This window comes from Paramisgurnus dabryanus, chromosome 22, assembly GCF_030506205.2.
Source record: "Paramisgurnus dabryanus chromosome 22, PD_genome_1.1, whole genome shotgun sequence".
Classification (NCBI taxonomy): Eukaryota; Metazoa; Chordata; class Actinopteri; order Cypriniformes; family Cobitidae; genus Paramisgurnus; species Paramisgurnus dabryanus.
In genome coordinates this window covers 17,383,833-17,408,835 of record NC_133358.1, presented here as the reverse complement: position 1 = coordinate 17,408,835, position 25,003 = coordinate 17,383,833, and the positions used below count along the sequence as shown (strand labels likewise).

General features: G+C 37.6%; 1 protein-coding gene across 2 annotated transcripts in view; it reads left to right on the top strand.

Moving 5' to 3' along the window:
* Positions 1–24,974, top strand: part of rttn (rotatin) — a 52,099-nt gene extending 27,125 nt beyond the window's left edge. Inside the window, exons 28-49 of one of the 2 annotated variants that reach the window (XM_065294990.1) lie at positions 1,387–1,606; positions 2,522–2,650; positions 3,012–3,122; positions 3,576–3,734; positions 4,934–5,011; positions 5,170–5,347; positions 5,600–5,688; positions 6,081–6,171; positions 6,265–6,460; positions 8,952–9,039; positions 9,300–9,450; positions 9,592–9,729; positions 10,273–10,481; positions 10,663–10,768; positions 13,207–13,304; positions 13,964–14,041; positions 15,700–15,826; positions 17,768–17,976; positions 22,127–22,397; positions 23,609–23,712; positions 24,540–24,609; positions 24,738–24,974. In XM_065294990.1, coding sequence (XP_065151062.1) covers positions 1,387–1,606; positions 2,522–2,650; positions 3,012–3,122; positions 3,576–3,734; positions 4,934–5,011; positions 5,170–5,347; positions 5,600–5,688; positions 6,081–6,171; positions 6,265–6,460; positions 8,952–9,039; positions 9,300–9,450; positions 9,592–9,729; positions 10,273–10,481; positions 10,663–10,768; positions 13,207–13,304; positions 13,964–14,041; positions 15,700–15,826; positions 17,768–17,976; positions 22,127–22,397; positions 23,609–23,712; positions 24,540–24,609; positions 24,738–24,820 — 2,983 coding nt within the window. In that variant the 3' untranslated portion in view covers positions 24,821–24,974. Of the gene's footprint in view, positions 1–1,386; positions 1,607–2,521; positions 2,651–3,011; positions 3,123–3,575; positions 3,735–4,933; positions 5,012–5,169; positions 5,348–5,599; positions 5,689–6,080; positions 6,172–6,264; positions 6,461–8,951; positions 9,040–9,299; positions 9,451–9,591; positions 9,730–10,272; positions 10,482–10,662; positions 10,769–13,206; positions 13,305–13,960; positions 14,042–15,699; positions 15,827–17,767; positions 17,977–22,126; positions 22,398–23,608; positions 23,713–24,539; positions 24,610–24,737 lie in introns of both variants that reach the window. The other variant, XM_065294989.1, reaches the window with a different exon arrangement.
* The last annotated feature ends 29 nt before the right edge of the window (positions 24,975–25,003 follow it).

Below are 25,003 nucleotides of genomic sequence, written 5' to 3'. Positions count from 1 at the left end.
GCTATTTTTGCACAATGGGGTTATAGTTATCCCAAAATGTGTCTCTTACTTTGAACCAACAAGTTTCTAGATGCAAGCTCAGGTCTTCAAGCACTAAAGTACACCACCCAGAAATTATTGACATGGTTCTCACAGGACATGGAATTCCAGATATTTTATATATTTTTTTCCAAGTCATGAAATTTTAGGGATTTTGTTTGTCACTTTACATTTTTGTTAGCATTTATCAAAATGTAATCTGCTTGTTAAAGGGACACTCCACTTTTTTTGAAAATATGCTCATTTTCCAGCTCCCCTAGAGTTAAATATTTGGTTTTTACCTTTTTGGAATCCATTCAGCTGATATCCGGGTCTGGCGCTACCACTTTTAGCATAGCTTAGCACAATCCATTGAATCTGATTAGACCATTTAGCATCACGCTAAAAATAACCAAAAATTTATTTTTCCTATTTAAAACTTGATTCTTCTGTAGTTACATCGTGTTCTAAGACCGACAGATTAAAAGTTGTGATATTCTAGACTAATATGGCTAGGAACTATACTCTCATTCTGGCGTAATAATCAAGGACTTTGCTGCTGTAACATGGCTGCAGAAAGCGCAATGATATTATGCAGCGCCTGAAATTAATCCCCTTGGTAACTTTTAATAGCAGGGGACTATTTTCGGGCACTGCGTAATATCATTGCGCTTCCTGCAGCCATGTTACAGCAGCAAAGTCCTTGATTATTACGCCAGAATGAGAGTATAGTTCCTAGCCATATAAGTCTAGAATATCACAACTTTCGGTCTGTCTTAGTACACAATGTAACTACAGAAGAATCAAGTTTTAAATAGGAAAAAAAATCAAAACTCTTTGGTTATTTTTGAGCGCGATGCTAATGGTCTAATCAGATTCAATGGATTATGCCAATCTATGCTAAAAGTGGTAGCGCCAGACCCAAAGATCAGCTGAATGGATTCTAAAATGGTAAAAATTAAATTTAACTCTAGGGGAGCTGGAAAATGAACATATTTAAAAAAAAGTTGAGTTTCCCTTTAAGTTGTAACGTAAGGAATGCAGTTTTTTGGTCCAAGCCTCCACTGATATCATGTGAGACTACAATCTAAACATAATGTTTTTGACCATGTTTATTCATTTCAGACATTTAAGCTACGTTTTTTATAAACTCATGGTGTACACTACATTATCAGACTCTCTGCATCACAAACATAGGTCATGAAATTTCGACTTTTTAGTCATGGAAAAGTCAGGGAATTTGACATTTGGCTTGGAGTAGTGGGAACCCTGTATTTAATATTATTTGTAAAAGTGGTGCTTCATTAATATTTTTAATGTGGTTCACACATTTTATCCCTCTCTCTTTCATTCATGTTTGTTTTCCAGGATGTGTGAGGTTTTGTCTGGGCCGTTTGCCTCTGAGCTGTCTCTGCGCCTTCTGCAGTGCCTGCGTTTGTCTGACGCTCCACGCTTTTACGGCCTGCCTTCTCTGGAGCGCACACTCAGGACCATGGCCAATGTGACAGCCCTGCCCGGCTGGAGCGCACACACACCTGACAAGGAACCGCACACTCTCTGCTTTAAGTACCTCAGTGGACTCTTGGAGGTAAATAAATATACATACAAGTGTACTATCAGCATTAAGTACGTCATTCAGCTGGCTTAGGGGGCATTAGGGTGGGCGATAAATCGCCTGGAGTGGCATTTACTACACAGAGCTGTATTTCACAGACAAGCTAGGCAAAATCGCATACATTATCAGAGGCGATTTGTCCACGATTATGAACACGATGTGGCCTAGCTTTATTTGAAATTCAGCTTTGTGTAGTAAATGCCGCTCTATTTGAAAGCAGGTGATGGCAATTTACTACTAATCACGAAACCGGCTTTACTGATGCATGAGAAGCGCAAGCGATTTATCGCCCACCCCTAGCGGGCACGCACACCAAGGCGTTTATGCCAGCGGCCGGCTTATGTTTTCAGTTGTGTCCAATGGAAGTGGTGCACTTTTTAAAAACGCCAGCAGATGCCGTTTTTTTCCTGCCTTCATCACTGCACGTCGATAGTTTTCAACTTTGGGTGAAACACTCAGCTCGTCAATATCACTTTTCACTCGGCTGTCCAATCAAAGTGGAGAAGAGGTGGGACAAATATCACAACAATAAGCTGGCAAATGCCCACAGTTGGCGACTGCCTGTCATTTCAGCCACGTTTAAATAGACGTACACGCCCCCTTATCCATGTGCCGCTTAAAGCCAGAGAGAAAACATTAAACACACGGTTCAATATTTTACCAAATATTTATACTACATGCTAACCAGCTCCAGTCTCCAGTTCCTTTAGCATCCATATCCCTTTGTAACCCAATTACACATCATCATACCTCATAATTCCACTTTAGTAAAGCTAAAAGAGAGTGACATCCTGTTAGATTATTTAAAAAACATAAGTTGGATGTTGTTGTGAAACTGGCTTCACTCTGCTTATTATGATGGTGTCCTTGTTTAACTCTTCTGCACAGGTCGTCTCCTCATTCTACATAGATTTGGGAGGAAACTCAATGTCCTTCATGGGCAAAGGAGTGACAAAGAATGCAGTTATCTGCCTTCTTCACCTGTCACATGAGATGATGAAGGAAAGTAAAAATGAGGTCAGAGCTGCCATCGTTTGTATTTTAGAAATAAGTTGGGGGTCGTCCTATATGGGTTTTCAATGTTCAGCGATGGTATTTGAGAAATGGGGTAAATGATACCCAATAAACTGTGATGTTGACTATTCTGTAAATTTTTGTCAAAACATTAGTTAAAAGTAACACAAGAGGGTGCTAACACATTTGTTAATTGTGGATACTGATAACATATAAGAAGTAAATTGTTAACATATAGTATAAGTCGATTACTTGAAACAAGCTTATAACTAATTTAATATATAGCTGTACTCTTTAATAAATAAACCAAGTAAGTTCAATAATATGATTTTTTTAATATATAAAGTTTGTGTGTGTGTTGAAGGACTGGATATCTTTGTGGTCTCTGGGGCGTGAACAAAGTTCTGATGAACAAGGTGCGGCCCAGCTCGGCCTGGCCTGGTTAATTCCTCTGTGGGTGGACCGTGACCCTGAGGTAATTCTTACCATATTAAATACTTTTTTTATTACTAATACTAATTACTAATAAATTCTTTAAATCCAGACAGTGGGAACAGCCTTATTTTGGACTGTTAAACACAGAACCCATTTATTTTTTTACATTTTGTTCATGACTGTGAATTTCTTGAAATGTTTTGTCAAAAAAGAACAAAATTTAACATGGCTTATGACATTCGTATATTGTCGCAGAGTTACAACTTGTGAAAAAGATTTTTAAGTGTCATGCTTCCCTGAATTAATAACATTTATACTGTAGCATCAAATGGTTTTCCCAAGCACTCGTGCATGTCCTCCCTTTAGCTTAGCAGATGCAGAGCATTGAAAATAATGGCCATGATGATCACAGATCCATGTGCCAAAGAGCCAATGGCAGTTAGCACTGCCAAGCACATGTGTTGGGTCTAAGTGAGTGTTTGTGTGTATTCAGGTCCGCTGTGCCAGTCTGGCAGTGGGTGCGGCTCTGAGTTCACTGGAGAAAGGGTGTGTGGCGCTGTCAGCGAGTTGCCAGAATATCTCAGGAGGCCTCTGGGCGACTGTGCTCAACATTCTGCTGGACAGACAGGAGTGCAGTATGGTGCGGCGAGAGGTGAGTACAGAAACCACGTCTGGATATTAATTTTGATGGTTTGTGACAACCACACCAACATTTGTTGCGGCTTAATCCACTTTATATATCTTCTGTGTTCTTTAGAAAATCAGAAATTTATACAGATTTAGAACAACATGAGGATGAGAAAATAATGACAGAATTTTCAATTTTGAGTAAACTATCCCTTTAAAGCAACACCAAAGAGTTTTTTTTAACCTTAAAATAACGTTTCCAAAAAAGTTTCAGTTGTTCATCCACGCGAAACAGGGTGAACGGCACTTTCACATTCGCTTTGCAGCCCTCTATCAGCGGTCCTGTAGTTCGAGTGAAAACGACAAAAACTTGCTTTACGGCAGACCTACAATCCAATCAGAGCCAGCTATGCTGCAGTATTTACAACAGTGGGTAATGGACAATTACGATTCTAACCTGTAGGGGGAGCAAAGAGCAAAAACTCTTTAGTGTTGCTTTAAGGTTGTCTGTAAACTAGCATTTATAAGATATAATCATTCAGAACTTACAGTCTTGTACTTATGCTAATACACATCAATAATATTTATGAAATTGCAAAGGGGGAGGGGCCACTTAATATGCCCCATCCTAACTTCCTGTTTCAGTGGAAATTAAAACAATGCAGTGAACAAAACTTCAGAGCGGTCTTTAAAAATAAGTTATTTTAAAACACAAAATGGCCGGTGACACTAAAATATCAAAGTTACGTTGAAAAAACCATTGAACATTTTAATAAACAAAAATGTAAATGAAATAAATAGCAAAATAAAAAAAATTAAATGTTAACTACGCTACATCTTCAAGTGCAAACAGCACACTAACAGGTAAAGGGTGAACAGCATATTCGTCATAATATATGTTCTGCTTTGCTAAATTTTAATCCGTCCATAAAAAATTGTAAAAAGATTTGTTTTTAATATGATTTATACATAATTTGGCCAAAAGTATTTTTAATGTCATTTTGGGTTACTATTAAATTATTACAGAATACCAGCACATATTTGCTATACTCTTCGCACTATTGTGCATTTTTCACAGAAATGAAATAAAAATATTTTTCGTTTTCGCTTTAAAAAGTTTCCCACAAGCTCTCTAATTCCTCAGAGAATTCACCCAGCATGCATTTCCATTCATTTGCAACAAGATGGCAGTATTGCCGACTTTAATGTTTCTCCTCCCCACAGGCGGCATTTATTTTGCAAAACCTTCTTGTGATGCCAATGCCGGCTAATGCAGAAGAGGCCAAAGACTGTGCCTGGCAGGTATGTTTACAGAAGAACAGACTGAATCTTCAGCAATAAACATCGTAAAAACTGATTAGACATAACAAATCCATCTGTGTTGATTTCTGCTGATTATAGTTTTTCATTTTCCATTTCTTTACTTCTTTTGTTCTTTTTCTCTCTCCTGTATTTCTCAGAGCCCCTGTGTGCACGATGAGGATTCAGGTCTGTGTCTGGTTGGGCTTCCTGCGCTGCAGGCACTGCTGTACCACTGCCAGTTTTTTGAGACCGTGGGCCAGATGGTGAAGAACTGTTACACGGGCCGACATGCCTTCACCCTCGGCCCTCCTCCCCTGCCTGTCAATGTCACCCATGGTACTGTGTCCACATGAGTAAAGCGTGCTATTCGTGAACGTATGAATTGCTGACACCCACATTATCAATGTTTCTTCTGTATTAATACCATATGACCCTGTCTATGACATCCAGGCTTAAGTCTCATAAGTTGATTTTATGTGGAAAACAGTAAATCATAAAGAAATGACTTCAGATTGATAAGCTTTTAGTAAACTGTTAGTGGCATTTGGTAAGTACTTATTTGTAAATGTTAGGTGGTTTTTTTTGTAGAGACGGATTTGAATGATTCTTTGAAGTACTGGAAAGCTCCTATCAACCAGAGTCAGTCCTCGGGATCCATCTCCACTTTCAGCACTCTGGTCAGTACACATGAATTTTTTTGTCAACCACTCTCTGTGTTTTAAAATATGGTCCAGCACACGAGAGGGTCCGTGTACAGTGCGCATGATGCAATTTTCATCATTAGAAGAGTGTGCACGTACTGTATGCGCACTGCTGGTTTAAAAAAAAAAGAGCCACTAATTTGACCACAAAATTGTTTATATATTTATTTTTGTTTGATTTAAAGTATAATATTAAGCCCCACTCCCACAGACGCTACATATATTCTTGATGGGTCAGAGTACAATGCACAGGCTTTAAGCGTCATCAAAGGCAGTGAACCTCTCTCAGCTTATGCTTCATTCACATGACCTTGGGGTATTCCTGGCTTCCTTATCATTGTTATAATGTCTGTTTTGTTGTGTTTCAGATTGCATCAGGTAGCTCAAGCAGGTCACATTCTCCAGCCCCAGCCTCCTGTGTCATCCAAGATACTTCAGCCAACAGACTCACTGCTCAGGGTATGAATGCTGTGAATCTTCCAGGAATCTTTCCATGTTTGATTGATTATTCAGTGATTTTAGTCTTTCTGCTCTGGTTTCGTTGTGATACAGGTCAAAGTGACATGGACAGCTCGGACTCTGCCCTCACTCAAGACTCCCACCCAGGGGGGAGGTCTGAGCCTGTTGCTATAGTAACCCCTCACTTGTTGCTAGCTGTGTGCGGTCTGCTTGACAACCTAGTGGCTGTGCTTCCTGAGTTTAGTCTATCTGCTCTCAAACAAAACCAAATATTGGAAGGAATGGCCAGGTTAGAAACACACAGACTTTTCATATTTAAACATTCTGGCATTGTTTATATACCGTTTAAGGCATTAGATTGATATTTTGATAGTCATTAAACTTGGGGCATCTTTTCTTAAAGAAGCAGGACACCTAAAATATTTTTTTGTGGAACATAATTGGAGAAATGTGACCCTGTGTGTGAAATCCAGGCTAAGTCTCATAATGTAATGATGAGATTAAAAGCATCAAAGTTTGATTGATTTTTCATTCACATTGATTTTAATTCAGTCAGTATTAAAGATAGCAAGGTAATATTTTCACATACTGTTCTTTACATTATGTAGGGTGGTTTTATGTAGAAAACAGTAAATCAATAAAATGACTTCAGATGGGTTTTCAAAGGCAGGATCACAAACTTGTAAGAATTGCACTGGCCACTCTTTTATGGTGCTTTTCCATTGCATAGTACCCCACGGTTTGGTTTAGTTTGGGTCGGTCTGCTTACTTTTGGGAGCTTTTCCATTGGGTGCGGTACGTAGTACCCGATACTTTTTTAGTACCACCTCGGTTGTGGTTCCAAGAGATCCGAACCAAACATGATGTGAAAACAGTCTGAGAGAATCGTCACTACCACCGTCATCGCTATAATGTAAAAGATTAGCTTTTTACCTTAGTGCTAGCTTGCGCTGTCTCGAGCAAACATGTTGTCATCTGTGCTCTGCTATAAGTTACCAAACTACCTTTTAGCGATGAAAAACATCAACAGGTTGAGAACCAGGAACACCATACCAGTTTTTTCCAGACTTGCAGTTTGTAGCGGCTCATTCGCAATGCTCGTGCGCAATAAATGTGTATATGCAACTTAAATGAGGCTTAGCGGGGCGCGTCGACTGACACTGCCACATGTGTTTTTACAGAAACTGTCATGTGATACAGAGGTACTGATAAACACGATGTACAAACCTCTTTGTGGCGGTCAATTTTGATTTTGTGGCGGACTGAGAAATAAATGAATGTATGGGGATGTTTAGCATTCCAACGACGCTCTCACTTGTATGATACAGCAGCAGGCAGCGCAAATATAAAAATCCCTCCCATTGCGAAGTGTTACTAAACTCGATGGAAAATCTAACCAAGCCACAGTGAGGTGAGCTGACCCGACCCAAACTAAACTAAACTGTGGGGTACTATGCAATGGAAAAGCGCCATTTCATGCAATTACAAGGGGAACTAAGAACTTTAACTCATTCCCTGCCAGCCTTTTTTTTTTTAAAGTTGCCCACCAGTGTTTCACAAAATGCCTTCCAGTAAAATGTACTTCTAAAAATATATAAACATACAAATACATCAAATGAAAACACAGATCCTTCAAAAAAAAAAAAAAAACTGATTTTTTTTCATCCTATATATATATTTTTTTTCTCTGCCTATAAACTCTTAAATATGGGTATTTTTCTTCAAAAATATATTTTTTTAGCAAAAACTTAAATAAATGCATTTTTGTGAAGGAATTTTGTTAGAGATCAGATTCAGAACGATTATCAAAACATACACGGATTGTAAAATAAATTTTTTATAAATTGCCATCTAGTGGATAATCGCGGATTACAGATAACCATATAAACTCATCGGGAACACGTTTTTTTCATGCAAATGTTTTCTCTTAATTGATTAGATAAGAGTTAATATTCAAAAGGAGCACCATAGATGTTACATGTGTGACCCTGGACAACAAAACTAGTCATGAAACCAGTTGATTTATCCATCTGAATAAATAAATACGCTTTCTATTGATGTATGGTTTGTTAGAATAGGACAACATTTGGCCGAGATAAAACTATTTGAAAATCTGGAATCTGAGGATGCAAAAAAATCTAAATATTAAGAAAATACTCCAAAATAAATCCTAAGCAACACGTACAAAAATACAAGTTTTGTATATTTGCAGTAGGAAATGTACAAAATATCTGCATGGAACATGATCTTTACATAACATCCTAAACATTTTTGGCATAAAAGAAATCGATAATTTTGATCCTTGCAATGTATTACAAAATGATTATTCACTGATAATCGTCCCCTCCAGACAGTTAAGTTTTAGGTTTCCATTTATTGCAGTTGTATTTAACTGAGCAACCAGTACAATTTTCCGTTGAAGAATAAAAGTCATACAGGTTTAGAAATGATTGATGGCTAAAAGATTAAATTTTCCTTTTTTTTTTATAAATGTTTCCAAGCCTTTATTTGCAGATGAACATTGCACATTAATATCTCATACTGCAAACCTGTGCCTACTTCATTTCAGTTTCACACGCACATACAATTATAAATATAAACTCTTGGTTTACCTGACAGCCACATCCGTACCACCACCCACTCATTTTAAATACCACACTGTGGTTGTCTTTTCTTTACTGGCAAAAAGAAGATTCATATGAAATTCATTCATATGCAACATTTTAACAACATGTAAAATCATTTGTATTTTCACTTTTTTTCCCCGCTTTTTTTTATAGTGTAGTGGACGCAGCAGCCATAAGTCAGTGCATGAATGAATTGAGGACACCTTTACTACCAGCTCATTTTGAAGAAGCCAAAAACCAGGTGCATTATGGGATTTCTAATGTGCACACATAAAAACTCTTACCAGAAACTACTACTGTAACACACATGCTCACTTTGTCACGTAGTTAGAAGTAGTTTTTTGGTCACAGCAATGGTTTATGGTCTTGTTTCACACTGTGGCAGTTATTGTGCAATTTGTTGTCGTTTATGGTTGTGAAAGTAAAGTGCTGAATGCGTGTGCTTGTTTGTTTGATTGGTAATTTTGTTTCTCATTAACTCTCCCCCCGTTCCTCCCCCAGGTGCTGAGCAGTGTGCATTATGTGCAGAGTTTTTGCCATCTCCTGCAGTCAGCAACAATACACAGTGAGAATCTGCCGCTCCAGCGAGAGATCTTCAAACCCCTGCTGAACAACCTCATTTCCATCCTAACGCTGTCTGTCACCGACTCGGGTATCGATCGAGACACGCACTGACAACCCAGAACAACTTTAATTCCTTGTTATGCAACCCCAAAAAGTCATTCACACAAGACCTTGGTATAAAAGAAAAGAGCGTGTTTCATGAGCGACTGCTTGTTTTGCTTGTCCTCAGATGCCCAGGCCCAGAATGCAATGCTCCACACTTGGGCGGATGTGTTGATGCTCCTGGCTAGTCTGTTGCGCAGAAACCAAGCTGTGGTCGGCCCATCTGTCAGCGTGGCACTGGGGAAACACTGGCAACGATTTTCAGGTGACACACTCACACAACACGCTCGCACCAAAGAGCATTAAGAAACAGAGTACAAAGAGGAAATGATGGCACATGTGATGAAAGAGGGATGTTTGGAAAGAAAGATTGAAGGGTTTGATAGGTGTTGATAGGAGTGAGGGAGTTCTAGATAAAAATGGAGACAGGTGATAAGATGGAGCAGTGGGAGGCAAGCTCATTATACCTTAACGTGTGGATGGGTGTCCCCGGTGCATATGACAGACCTGGGCCAGAGACGAGAAGAACAATCAGCCTGCTTTAGATCTGATGGATGTGGTAGGAAATGCTAGAATAGGTGGGTGGGCAGTAGTCTCGCTGACTTGCCTGCAGGTATCCAGGCTTTGGAAGTGGTTTGAAAGGCTGCGAGTTTGGAGAGGCGGTTTGTCAGATGTTTCCCCTTGGTGAAAATTGTTTGTTGGGAAGTTTTGCATCTCTTGCATCTTCATGTCTTGGAGTTTGAGAAAAGCTCCAAAAACTAAATATTTGCATTCTTTTTCCTCAATGCTCTTGTTTCTCCGTCCTCAGATGCCCTCCGAGCGTGTTTGGAGCAACGGGGAGCCGAGTCTTCTCTGTACAATTCGGCCCTGCAGTTTCTCTCCGTGCTGTTCACGGAGGAGGCTAAGAGGAGATCAGGAGGCCACGTGGACAATGGGGCCACAGGGGAGCCTGGGTCCTCTTTATCTGAAGTCCTGTCATCTGAGCCTGGAGAGCTGATGTGTGAAATGTTACTGGAGGTAACACAGACTGGTGTATAGATTGTAGCCAGTCACAGCCTCAGGCAACATGCCCATGGACGTCCGTGGACCGTGTGATACATATTTTATTCAAAAATAGTTGTAAATAAATAACTGGCTTGTCTTTAAACAGGAGGCTCGATCTGATTGGCTGGTTTTTGTTCTTTTGTTTAATATTTAGCAATATGAGAAGATCCCATATCAGAATCCACTGAAAAAGGTGACAGCCAAAGGTCTCATGTCTCTGTTTGCATGTAGCCCCAGTGCTCAGAGTTACGCCTGTAAAGGTAAACACAACTTCACTGTGCTTCACCATAATTGGACAGTGAGGGAGATAAATAAAAAATTAAAAAGATCTTCTGTTTATAGGAAGGAGAAATAGCGTGGAGAACTCCATTTCCTATTTGTTTTCATTTTGTGGATTTAATGTAAAATTGTAACATATTGATCTTAACATCAATGCTGCGTGGCATTATACGTGACCCTGGAGCACAAAACCAACATTAGGTTAAATGTTTCGAAATTGAGATTTATAAATCATCTATTTGGAAATTTGGAATCTGAGGGTGCAAAAAAATCTAAATGATGAGAAAATCACCTTTAAAGTTGAAGTAGCAACATATATTTCTAATAATAAAATAATTTTTCATATATTTACGGTAGGAAATTTACAAAATATCTTAACTTACAAGGGATAGTTCACCCGAAAATGAAAATTCTGTCATTTATTCACCCTGTATGAGTTTTTTTATTTCCGTTGAACATACTGTAAATGAAGACATTTTGATAAATATTGGTAAGCACACAGTTGACAGTACCCATTGACTTCCATAGTATTTCTCTTTCCTACTATGAAAGTCAATAGGTACCATCAACTGTGTGCTACAAATATTTATCAAAATATCTTATTTTGTTTTCAACAACTAAAGGTTTTGAACAAAATGAGAGCGAGTATTTTTATTTTTGAAAATGAAAAAAAGAACATTCTGTCATCATTTACTCATCCTCATGTTGTTTTAAATCTGTATGAATTTTTTTTTCTGATGAACACAAAAGAAGATATTTTGAGAAATTATGGTAAACACACAGCAGATAGTGACCATTGACTTCCATAGTAGGAATAAAAAAATATTATGGAATTTAATGGGTACCATCAACTGTGTGCTTTACATCATTTATCACAAGACTTTCAAAATATTTTTTTTTCTACTATGGAAGTCAATGGACATTATCTGCTGTGTGTTTAACATCATTTCTTAAAATATCTTCTTTTGTGTTTATCAGAAAAAAGAAATTCATACAGATTTAAAACAACATGAGGATGGGTAAATGATGACAGATTTTCATTTTTGGATTTTTGGGTGAACTATCCCTTTAACTCATTCCCCGCCAGCCTTTTTTTTTTTTTAATTGCCCGCCAGCATTTTTGTTTTGATTTGCACAAACGTTTCACAAAATGCCTACTTTTCTTCTAAAAATATATAAACATACAAATATATCAAATGAAAGAACAGACCCTCTGCTTTCAAACAAACAACAAACAAAACATTTCATCCTATCTATATTTTTTTTCTCCGCTTATAGACTCTTAAATATGGGTATTTTTGTTAAAAAAAAAAGTATAGCAAAAAGCTGAAATAATTGCATTTTTGTGAAGGAATTTTGTTAGAGATCAGGCGATTTATGATTGCTTTTGTGGTCCAGCCTGTGGGAATCCAGCTAAAGTCATTTTTTGTGATTTTTTTCAATTTTCATTTGACTCTTTTCTACATAAAATTATTCTATATAATGTAAAGACCATTCTTTGAAAGTATAGCCTTGATATCTTTAATATTGACTAAGTATGGCCATGCATGACGAATATTGAATTTAAAGTTAATTAATAAAATCCAACTTTGATGCTCCTAATACCATAAATATATTATGAGACTTTAGCCTGGATTGCACAGACAGGGTCACATACAATGTGGATTTTAAAGGAAAAATTTTCAAGGCTATTACAAGTGTAGATTATGTAGAATATACCCTTACATTCGCAACTCGATGCACTACCAAAACTATGAGAATATACAGTATTGTGCAAAGTCTTAGGCCACCATGACAGAATTAGATTTGTTGTTTTTGCAATGTTATAGTGATCGTATAAAATTTTTTTCTAAGTCTCTTTAGTAGAATACATTCAGAAAATACAGGAAATGTGTATATAGTATTAAAAACTGTATAAAAATGTAAACTGATGTGTCAAGTATTTATGGTAAACTCCCCTTCCACTTGAGCAATAGCAGGAAACTGCAGGATCTCTTAAACCAAAATAAAATTAAATCCTAATTTCTAATTTTAAAGAATGTAGTCTTTTTACTTCATCCTGCTAAAAACACTCAAGAGAGGTCACACTAAACACCAACGACACCTAAAGAAGACATTTAGTCCTGAAAATTTAATTTAAACATTTTTTTGTACATATTTCCTGTATTTTGTGTTTGTATCTTAATAAAATAGATTGAAAATAAATATGGATGGACATTAAAACTTCTAAAATAACAAGTCTGGTAGTGGTGGCCTAAGACTTTTGCACAGTACTGTATAATATATATATATATATATAGACTTGGAAGATTATATACATATGCAGTTTAATTTTTGTCCCATGTGAAATCATATTAGTCTCTAATGGCTGATGTCATTTTCTGACGTTTAAGAGACACATCTCTTATTTCCTCTACAGCTGGTGTGATTGACAGCTGTGTTGAACGCATGAAGCACATTTACACAGAGCTTCACCTGGAGTCTCAGAAAGCAGGCAAGAACTCTCACAGGAGGAAGGTACGCAACATGACAGACAGATTTAACATCACAAACACTAAAAACTGATGGATGTGAAGGAGCGAGATATACGCTGTCACTACAGATGCAACAATGTCAAACCTGATTGACATTCTGGTTCAGTTGATTTAACTAGTTTTGTACAACTATATAACTTATATTTGGGCAAAAAGTTTTATTTACATCAAAACTAACAAATATTTTTGCTTACTTAAAGCCCCTTTATTAAGGGATTCATAAAAAATAATTCAAATCTCACAATCAGATCCTATCAAACATGTGCAGAATGAAAACATTTTGCCTGTAGTGCAATACTTAACATTACAAATATTAAATAATAAAAGCTGCTTTTCACAGCTTACAAAAATCTTTGCTTTTTAACTTTTGTTATAAAGCAATTTTACTAAACACCTATTTGTGTCTTTGATGGTTTTAATCTCATTGGTTGATATAAATGTTGATTCAGAAACTGTGTTATTTAATATTTACAAATTATTTAATTTTCATTAATGACTTGTTCATCAAGTTAAAATTGCGTGTGTATTTTTTTTTATCAAAACAAGGAAATGTGAGCACAAATCATACGTTCATGATGATATAAATATTTTCACGATCAGCATGATTTCTTGTTCTAACAGCTTTTTATTCAATGCCAGCAGGTGGAGAACAGCATGAGAGAACTTAAGATGACTCTCGAGATACTGCGAAATTGCCTCTATCGACATAATGAATGCAAAGTACGTCATGTGAAAAATCGTCCCCTTGCAGATTATTAATGCATTTACATGCATCCTACACTAACAGCAGATAAAATCATGGGGGTCTTGTGGGTTTGAAGTAGACGACCACAGATTTTCTTGTAAAGTCTGCATGACACCCATGTGATCATTTCTGTGAAATGAATCCACTTCCTGTATGAATATTTTAACAAAAAACATCTATTTCTCAAACCTAATTTTTTCATTAAAGGACACCTATTATGCCCATTTTACAAGATGAAATATAAGTCTTAGTTGTGCCCAGAATTAAGTTTTGACTCAAAATACCCCACAGATCATTAATTATAACAGAGCAAAACCGTGCTGTTTTTGTGTGTGTGCCTTTAAATGCAAATGAGCTACAGCTCCTCGCTCTCTTACCAAAAGCGACAGTAAGCAGCTTATAGCTAAAATAAATTTGATTCTTGCAAATACAATCTTGAGACAATAGTATCTCACTATTGAGATATGGCAGACAGCGTACAACTCGCTGAGGGTGAAAACTATGGCCTGTCAGTACGTGGCTGTGGGCGGGGCTTTATCAGTGTGACGTCACATTAACAAAAGAATCAAAACTGCATGTGAGACTGCTTTGATTTAATGGAGATTCTTTTTTTATTGTAGCGTGGTTGTGTTCACACACGACCAATGCACATTGATGTCCTAATAAAAGTGCATTTTCCATAATAGGTGCCCCTTAAAGCAATATTATATGAGAGAGAGTGCCTTTATACTCTATATAGAGTATGCACGGCTGCGACAGTAATGTTGTATTGCATATTGCCATTCTGTTTGACCAATCAGATTCAGGAACCAAACCTAATTGTTATATTATCATCTAAAAAACTTTTCACGTACTTTTAATATACACTCACCTAAAGGATTATTAGGAACACCCGTTCAATTTCTCATTAATGCAATTATCTAATCAACCAATCACATGGCAGTTGCTTCAGTGCATTAGGGGTGTGGTCCTGGTCAAGACAATCTCCTGAACTCCAAACTGAATGTCAGAATGGGAAAGAAAGGGGATTTAAGCAATTTTGAGCGTGGCATGGTTGTTGTTGCCAGACGGGCTGCTCTGAGTATTTCACAATCTGCTCAGTTACTGGGATTTTACGCACAACCATTTTTAGGGTTTACAAAGAATGGTGTGAAAAGGGAAAAACATCCAGTATGCGGCAGTCCAGTGTGCAAAAATGCCTTGTTGATGCTAGAGGTCAGAGGAGAATGGGCCGACTGATTCAAGCTGATAGAAGAGCAACTTTGACTGAAATAACCACTCATCATGCCTGTGTAGGCTGGTGGTGGTGGTGTAAAGGTGTGTGGGATGTCCCAAAGATGCTCAACCCAATAGAGCATCTTTGGGATGTGATGGAACGGGAGCTTCGTGCCCTGGATGTGCATCCCACAAATCTCCATCAACTGCAAGATGCTATCTTATCAATATGGGCCAACATTTCTAAAGAATGCTTTTAGCACCTTGTTGAATCAATGCCACGTAGAATTAAGGCAGTTCTGAAGGTGAAAGGGGGTCAAACACAGTATTAGTATGGTGTTCCTAATAATCCTTTAGGTGAGTGTATAGTACTTATGGTTATGTTTGCAAATGATAAATGCTAAAACTTTTCTCCCAGGTTGTGGCCACGGAGTTGCGTCTGCCTGCTGTACTGTTGGCTTTGTGGCCCTGGGTTTTACTGGATGATCCCACCATGACGGCAACCCTGGAACTTTTGTGTGTTTACACGGCGAACTACACGGCGGGTCAGTCCGAATGAAAGACAAAATGATGGACAGTGTGGTTAGTTGTTAGACAGTGACAGAGATGGAGAGAGATAATGAATAAGCTTTGTCTCCGTGTTGAGTCATGTGGTGGTACAGTAAGAACCATTACAGTATATCCCAAACACAGCTACTGAAGGATTGTGTCATAGTCTCAGTATTCTGTCAGATTTATGTTTGTTGGATATACAAATCTTGTCTTTGTGTCTTTTAAGGACAAAATATCAGTTTTATTAAAAGTAAAACTTTTCCACATGTAGTACCTCCCCTTATGCATATAAGGATATAGATGGTGTAAATAATTTTTTAGAAACATTAAAAAATTCAATTTTTTTGTTCATAGTACAAATTTTTGTAGTATTTGTAAAATCTGCTTGTGTGCGAGTGGGTACACAAAAAACTATATGTTGGGAACAAATTTGTACCTAAAAAATCTAGTAAATAGTAAATACTTACATAAATTATTATTATCATTTTATTAGTTTTTGGTTAAGAGTGTGGGTTAGGTTATAGTATTCATAACTAGTGCTCTATAAAAACAGTGTCCTCATTTAGGTGCGTGAGAGAGATGTTTTAAAAAATTATAGTATAAAGTGTGAGGGAAAGAGACAGTTTAACATGAAAGTGTACATTTGTGCTTGTATGTGTTTACATGAACAATTGCATAACAAAAACTAATCTCTAAAGAATGTCATGTATCTGAGCTCATGGAAACCCTGCGTGGTGGGCAGGATGTGGCTTCACACCTGTGAAGACCCAGTAGCGCATGGGCGTACATCTATCTGTGCATATACCCCCGTGTGGGTGCACGTACGCCTATCTCCTTTGTGTTTTTTTACTTTCTATGCGGCTGTACTTTTGTGTCTTTTCGGGCTGTCACTACGGTTTAACAGCACTACGCTACAATAACACCCTGTCAGATGTGGTGGATCTCAAGGTCAACGAGAACAGCAGGTGATCTTTATAAGGTTGCTTCTTGAATTATGAAGTCAGCCCTCCAGCAAAACAGCATATTTTCTTCACCGCCGTATTCTTTCTTGTGTAACTTTTATTACTGAATTCATTAACCTGCGACTCGCAATCCTCATCCCTTCATCTGCCTGATTAATATTGGATTTATTCAGCATAAGAAACCCTGCTGGAGTCCCTCAACCATCCAAGTCTCACAGAATAATGTTAAATGATTTGTCTGCTATTGTGCTGCTCTTCAAAATCTATTTGCATACCCAGCGGTGAGACGTTCAGTGGGTTTGACACTTTCACAGCATCATTACACAAAAAAAGCGGGGTTTTTTGTTTTAGAAATTAAAATACAGTGAAAAATGTTTCCGAGCTCACTGTTGTTACACAATCAGTGCAGTGTTTTGAAAGAATGCAGATGAAGATTAAAAAGTATGGGTTGTGTGGTTTTATATCATCTGTGTTTCCGGAGTTGCATGTGATGAGAGAGAAATGGGCCATTCGGCTTTATGTTCCATTGTCGTTACCTGTTGCATACAAAAGTAAATGTGAGCTATTTTTTTTTATAAATCCGTGCTCTGAAAACTTGACAGAATCGAAAACAAGTCAACGGTCTGAATGAATAAGCTGATTTCCTGAAACAGCATTGTCAGATACTCACTTCCTTTTTTTAAGTGCCTTTCAAGTTATGATGTTGTAATTTTTCTAAGAATAATGTTTTCCAAGTTGTTTGGCACAGCAGTCTCATATCAGAAATTGCCTTAGTTGAAATAAGGTTACATAGTCTATTTTTGGTGTCCTATTATACAATATGTGATGTGAAAGTATAGGCTATAGTGTAACTATAGTGTAATCTCTCTCTCTCTCTCTCTCTCTCTCTCTCACTCTCTCTCTCTCTCTTTCTCACTCTCACTCTCTCTCTTTCTCACTCTCTCTCTCACTCTCTCACTCTCTCTCTCTCAGGGTGCAGTGCTTTATGTAGCAGCAGCAGTGGTTGCTGTGGCCCAGCTCAGGCTGGTTTGTCTAAAACCGCGGCCACAAATTCACTGATGCATGGCGTGATGAGACTGGCCTCTCCAGTTGCCCCTGACAACAGCAGCATCCACAGTTTGGCTTTCTCATTGCTGGCCAACCTGGCCCTCTCAAAAGACTGCAAAGGGGTACTGCAGAAGGTAATAATAGTAAATGGTTGTAAGAAATATAAATCAACCAAAGTTGTAAGAAAAGGAAATCAGATGAAAAACCCGCTAAGTTTGCCTGGCATGATTTTTTTGTTAATTTGCATTTTTTTATCAGACTCTTAACTCTTTCTCCGCCAGTGTTTTTAAAAAAAAGTAGCCATTACATTAAGATGTATTTTCTTGATGAGCAAAATGACCTAAAAAAATTTAAGTAAATTAGTGCAAAAAGTAAATTCAAGCAAAAAAAATCTGCAAAAGGAATAAGAAAAATGTGCTTGAAATAAGTTAAATTTTTCAAAAACACTTAATTCAATATTTTTTTCTTATTCCATTGGCAGATTTTTTTGTTTGTTTTAAGCACAAATTCGCTTAAATGTTATATTTTTTTATCTATAAACTAGACTTATTTTCCTAGGTCATTTTGCTCATCAAGAAAATTCATCTTAATTTAAGAATTTTTAGATATTTTTACTGAAAACAAGACCAAAAAAAAAAACTAAGTAAGAAAGTCATTTTTTGCAGTGCCAGAATTTTTTATGATTTTCAAAGGTTTACCCTACTGAAAAATCCAGCAAAGACCAGCATAAGCTGGTAGCTGGTTTTAGCTGGTTTAAGGTGGCAGTAGATGGTCTAAGCTGGTCCTCATAGCCTGGCAAAGCTGGTCAAGCTGGTGGATCAGCTGGTCTTCCAGCATGACCAGCTAAGTCCAGCTAGACCAGCTTAAAAAGTGACCAAAACACAGCTAGACCAGCTTGCTACACCAGCAATACCAGCTAAAATCAAGCTGGGAGACCAGATAAAACCAGCTCACCAATCTTAGATGGATTTTTCAGTATGGAATGCCTTCCAGAAAATGTTCTTCTTTAAAAATATAAACAATATATCAAGTTAAAGAACAGGGCCCGGTTGCATAAATCACCTTAAAGTGTATGTTGCAGGTTAACCACCACTGTCGATTAATGGGTACATAAATCACTCAAGATATGTGTATAATTTTTAAAATGTCTCAAAAATGGTCTTAAAGACCACTTTTTTTACGTTTTTGGTATTAACGGTTTTTTTAACGCAATTCTGCGATGACGTCATGTTGGGGAGAAGTGGAGAAAGACTCAGCCAGAGCCATAGAGATAGATGAGACATTTATTGCTGTTTAATACTTAAGTATATAATTTGGAAATCATATATACATCGTAGGAAATATATAATGTGTTATACTGCAAAGTTACCTTGCTAATTATTATTTATGATATCTGTGGAGATAAATAAAACTTCGCAAATCTGCTGATTTGATCCATTTATGTCCTGACCACCAGGCTAGAGATTTTTAAATCCACACTTACTAGTCTATCAAATAATATCTCAAATATATTGTTTTGTGAAATAAAAGGATGCTTTGTTATATTGTTTATGCGATTATAACGAATCACACGATCATTTTATACGCAGCAGTCAGCAGCTGCAGCACACTCGGATCCGACCGCATACATACTGTAATAAACAGGCGTTCGGCGGCTTTTTACATCACGACAGGCTAAGCCATTTGAGGAGGAACCGCTCATTGATCACCGTATTTTTATAAATCCTGTACATGTTTGGACCTGCCGAACAGGTTGAGCACTTTTATATACTTTATTGAGCAGAGAGGCTGCCTGCACAGTTTGACCAGCGGGCTGCGGGAACCGGCGCACATCACGCCGCCAGACGGTGTTGCTAATATAACTCGAAATGTATAACTATTATCAGATCGGCCCGGGAAAGTCCCGACTCTCTCGATTGCCATTCCGCTACTGGCTGTAAGAAAGTGAGTGCGTTTGGGTCGCTGGTCCCCGCGAACAGACGTGACGTGCTTCACTCACCTTCCAGGATTAGAGACATGCTGCCAAAACCGTTTGTGCTGAAGATCGCATAAAGTTACACCCATTTCAGGCAGGATCATGGACCCCCTCAAGCCAGCATGCACAAGTATGTTAATTGTTTGTTTACTTTCTACACGAAGATATGCTAACCTTATGCTATCTGGCTGTCTGCCTATCTCTCTATACTAGCCTATCCATCTGTCTGTCTGTCTATCTATCTATCTATCTATCTATCTATCTTATCTTATCTTATCTATCTATCTATCTATCTATGTATGTATGTATGTATGTATGTATTTATCTATTATCTGCGCTATCAGAACTGTACTTTACTCGTCTTTCTATAGTCATTCTCAATGCTCCCAAGGCGGCTTTGGTCAATTCTCTCCCCAGCGTGACGTCATACAGTGCGTTGTGAGGGAAAGGAGAATCATTGCAAATTGCTGTACTTTTTCATACTTTTTCGGGTTTTGTGATACCCAACAACATAAAATACAATGGATAACAGTTTAAATGTTTATTATCAACAAGCAAATTGCACAAATTCGTTGAAAAATTTTACCTGCAAAACGCCCTTTAAGTTTTTCCCTTAAGTATGACACTTAAGGGGTAGATTCCCCTTACCTACTGTAAGAGAATAATTTAAGGATGTTGCATATAATCCCTTAAATGGTCTCTTAGGTAAGGGTAATTGTGAAATGTTTCATGACAGCGACCCAGGTTTGTTGTTATAAAATACTATTGTTGCCATGGAGATGCAACAGAAAAAAATTAAGTTTTTTTTCTGCAACACACATAAGGGTGAACTTAAGGGAAAATTACACTTAAGGTGCTTTATGCAACCGGGCCCTGACCCTCTGCTTTAAAAAAAAAACACAAAAAAATGTTTCATCCTACCTTCATTTGTTCTCTTTTTATCACCTCTTAAATATGGGTAGGTTTCTTTAAAAATACAAAATTTTGAGCCATAGGCTTGTAAAAGGGCTTTTGATAGAGATCAGATTCAGAGTGATCATCAAAACATACATGGAGTTTGAAGTGTTTGCCCAAAGGGAACACTGCAAAAAATGACTTGCTTAGTATTTTTGTCTTGTTTTCAGTAAAAATATCTAAACATTTCTGCCAATGGGGTAAGCTTTTTTTTCTTGAATTAAGTGTTTAAGAAAAAAAGTAAACTTTTTTCAAGATATATTTTCTTACCCCATTGGCAGATTTTTATGCTTGTTTTAAGCACTAATTCACTTAAAGGTTATAATTTTTGTCTAAAAACTAGACTTCTAGGTCATTTTGCTCATCAAGTAAATACATCTTAATTTAAGAAATTTTAGATATTCTTACTGAAAACAAGACAAAAATACTAGTTAGAAAGTCATTTTTGCAGTGTACTTCTGGTTTTTATAAGTTGGGTTACCACCTGGTGGATAGTAGCGGAAATATGGATTCGGGAAAGACTCGTCGTCATTGGCGGGGAAGCGTTTTCTCTTAATTGACAAATACATGTCAATGGCAGGGAAAGAGTTAAAGGGGCCATGACATGAAAATCTGACTTTTTCCATGTTTAAGTGCTATGATTGGGTCCCTAGTGATGCTATCAACCTAGAAAATTTGAAAAAGATCAACCCAGTAACTTAGTTTTGGTAAACCATTCTCTACAAGCACATGAAAAAATAGGTCGTTGAAATTTGGCTCTCCTTATGATGTCATAAGGAGCTCTTATTATAATAAAACCACCCCTTAATCCAACCACAGCACTGCCATTTAGTGCAGAGAGAAAATAATTCACAGAACAATTGAGTTTCAATTTCAACAAACCACCATCATTGTGATCAGTGTTTGCACTTGATCTGCACATGTGCATTTTAGAGGACACACCCAAAACGGCACATTTTTGCACACACCTACAAAGTGGCAATTTTAGCATGCTATAATAAATTATTTATATGGTATTTTGAGCTAAAACTTCACACATGTGCTCTGGGGACACCAAAGATTTATTTGAGATCTTAAAAAAGTCCTGTGACATGGGCCCTTTAATGCATTTTGCCTAAGAAGCGTTTTTTTTTTTTCTGAATGGCCTGAGGGTAGGATTAAACGAGAAAGTATTTGATGAACGTATATTACATGTCAGAGCTTTAAGTTACAATCATTATTGTGGCGTTTAGCGGATTTGCATCTAAACTCTTCATATAATCTTGTTGTGATGCAGAAGTTCTTTCATGACTCGTGTGGTCGCATATTCATCTGCATTATGTCAAAAGCTAGACCCCATCTCATTGTTTTCCCAGAGTAACTTCCTGCAGCACTTCCTATCCCTTCCCATGCCCAAGTCAGGCAGTCGCAGTCAGACGGTGGAGCTTCTGTCCCTCTGGCTCAAGCTTCTTCTGAACATGTCGTTCGGGGAGGATGGACAACAGATGATCCTCAGGCTAAGAGGAGCTTTGGAGATGCTGGTGGAACTGGCTCAGTCCAAACTCTTCAGCAGTAAACCCACCATCCTGCTCATTCTTCATAACATTTGCTTCTGCTCGGCTAACAAGCCCAAAGTCCTCGCCAATGGTATGACACTGTTGAAGGGTTGTAAACATTCATGCTATACTGTCTAGAGGGGCCAAACACGACTACAGTAGTTTTAAACATGTCCAAATATTGGCCGTTTAATTGCTCCAGTCGATATATTAATATATTAAGCTTTTTTATTGTCAGTTGCCATTTGTAATTTTCATGCTTGTTGAGGTTCGATAAATTTAACGCTGTGTTCAACCACACACACACACACACACACACACACGTGTTTAACTGTGTGAAGTTGCAAGTCCAGATGCATCGCTAAATAGTTTTACATAGCTAACCTACTTTCCGTTAAATGCTGTTTTTAAAAAGGGGATAAAAAATGATTGACTTCACAACCTGGCATGGATGTTTAAGCAACTTAACCATACTCAATGCTGATTATTTTGATTATTTGTATCGTTTACATTGACAAACATACTGTTCAGTACAAGGGGTTAAATTTGAATACATTTTTTAAGCATAACAATTTTGATTAATAGAAACATTGACATCATTTAAAAAAAATATTTGGCATGTCGCTATTTTGGACATTGTATATGTTACCGGGTGTACTCACACCTCTAACCAGTGATCAAACTGGTATGGGAGTCGGGCGCTCTTTAAAGGGACACTCCACTTTTTTTGAAAATAGCTTCATTTTTGTACTAAAACCGATGGAAAATTAAAAGTTGCAATTTACTAGTCCGATATGGCTGAACTATACTCTCATTCTGGCATAATAATCAAGGACGTTGCTGCCGTACCATGGCTGCAGCAGGTGCAATGACATTACATAGCACCCCGAAAATAGTATTCTTGGTAACTATCAATAGCAGGGGACTATTTTCGGGCATTGCGTAATATCATTGCTTTTATTTTCCGTCGGTCTTAGTACACGATGTAACTACAGAAGAGTCAAGTTTTAAATAGGAAAATATCCAAACTCTTTGGTTATTTTTTAGCACGATGCTAATGGTCTAATCAGATTCAATGGATGATGCTAAGCTATGCTAAAAGTGATACCACCAGACCCAAAGATCGGCTGAATGGATTCCAAAACGGTAAAAATCAAATGTTTAACTCTAGGGGGGCTGAAAAATGACCCTGTTTTTTAAAAAGTGGAGCCTTTAAAAGACCATGCCTGTTAGAGCGACTCTTGATATTGGCGAGTGAGGTTTACTTTATTTATATTTGTATTAACATGTCATTTATTTCAGATAAAGCTGTTGAGCTGCTGATCTCTTGTTTGAGCAGTACATCATTAGATATTCGTACCATTGGAGCTTCTGCAATCTGGGCTCTGTTGCATAACAATCAGAAGGTATTGTCAATAATAGTACATTTACGTTTATGCATTAAGCAGACAATTTTATCCATACCAACTTACAGTGCATTCATGCTACAGATTTGATCAATATGTATCTTGATCCTGCTCTACCAAAACTGGGTCAGTACTACTGTTATGCGGCTTTCACACGCGGTGTGCGCTGCGCTATAAAACCCATTCATTTCAATGGCTTGCGCCGTGCAAGGGCGGTTTGTTCTTGCGTCGAGCAAAGCGTGAGCGCAGCGGAGTTCAAAATAGTTTAACTTTTGCGCTGCGCTCTGTGATGATTACCTGCCCGGCCAATAGAAATGGGGCATCCAAACAAGCAAAATGAACGAAAAGCTTATACTTGGAATTCCTGGAGCTTTATAATACAAGTTTATGCTCCTACAGAGACATCGGAAGGAAAGCCGTGTCATGGAAACACGTAGCAAGTTGGCATGTCAGGTGTGTTTTAAGTCAAGTAGCTTGTTGTAGGTAGACAGCTTAAAGTTACGTGAAATGGAGACGAGCAACATCAGTCTCTGTATTCCTCATCGACTATTTAACGCAAATATAAACACTGTAGTAATTTATTGAAAACCCCGCCTACTTTGGTCTGGCCATCAGAGCACAAATCGCTTGGCTGCGATTGAACACAGCCGCGAGCACAGCGCACACCGCATCCTATGTGAAAGCCGCATTAGACTCGGGAAGCAGTTGTTTAGCAACAGAATGTAAAATAATATGTAATAATTTTTTATGTATTTAAATGTGAAGCCATCTTCTTATGCACACAACATGAACATTTGTCTTACCCTTTATCTTATCCTCTTGTGAAGGCAAAATCCACTTTGAAGTGTCCTTCAATCAGACTGAAAGTTGAAGAGGTGTACACGTCCGCCAGGAAAGGTAGGAATACATTCAGTTTGATCATTAGACAGCCGCACATTTCTACTTTTAAAGAAGTTGATTCATCAGGAATTGATCTTTGCAGAGATTTGGGTAATTTTAACATGAGTGTGTTTTTTTTTTTATAGATGCAGAGAAGAGCAGCGACAAAACCTTGAACGTCTATCTTCTCAAGTGTTTAAGAAATCTCTCGCACGTCTTCAGCTCTTAAGTGCTTCACTATTGGAAATTATGAATTCAACCAAGAATGTGAATGTTTTCAATGTTTATTTATATATTTTATGCTTTCAATAGCACATTGTAGTTGTTGATTTTCTATGAGATTATTTTTTTTAATCAGTCAATAAATAATGGTTTTAAAAATACTTCGAATAATTTGTCATTTTTATGGTAG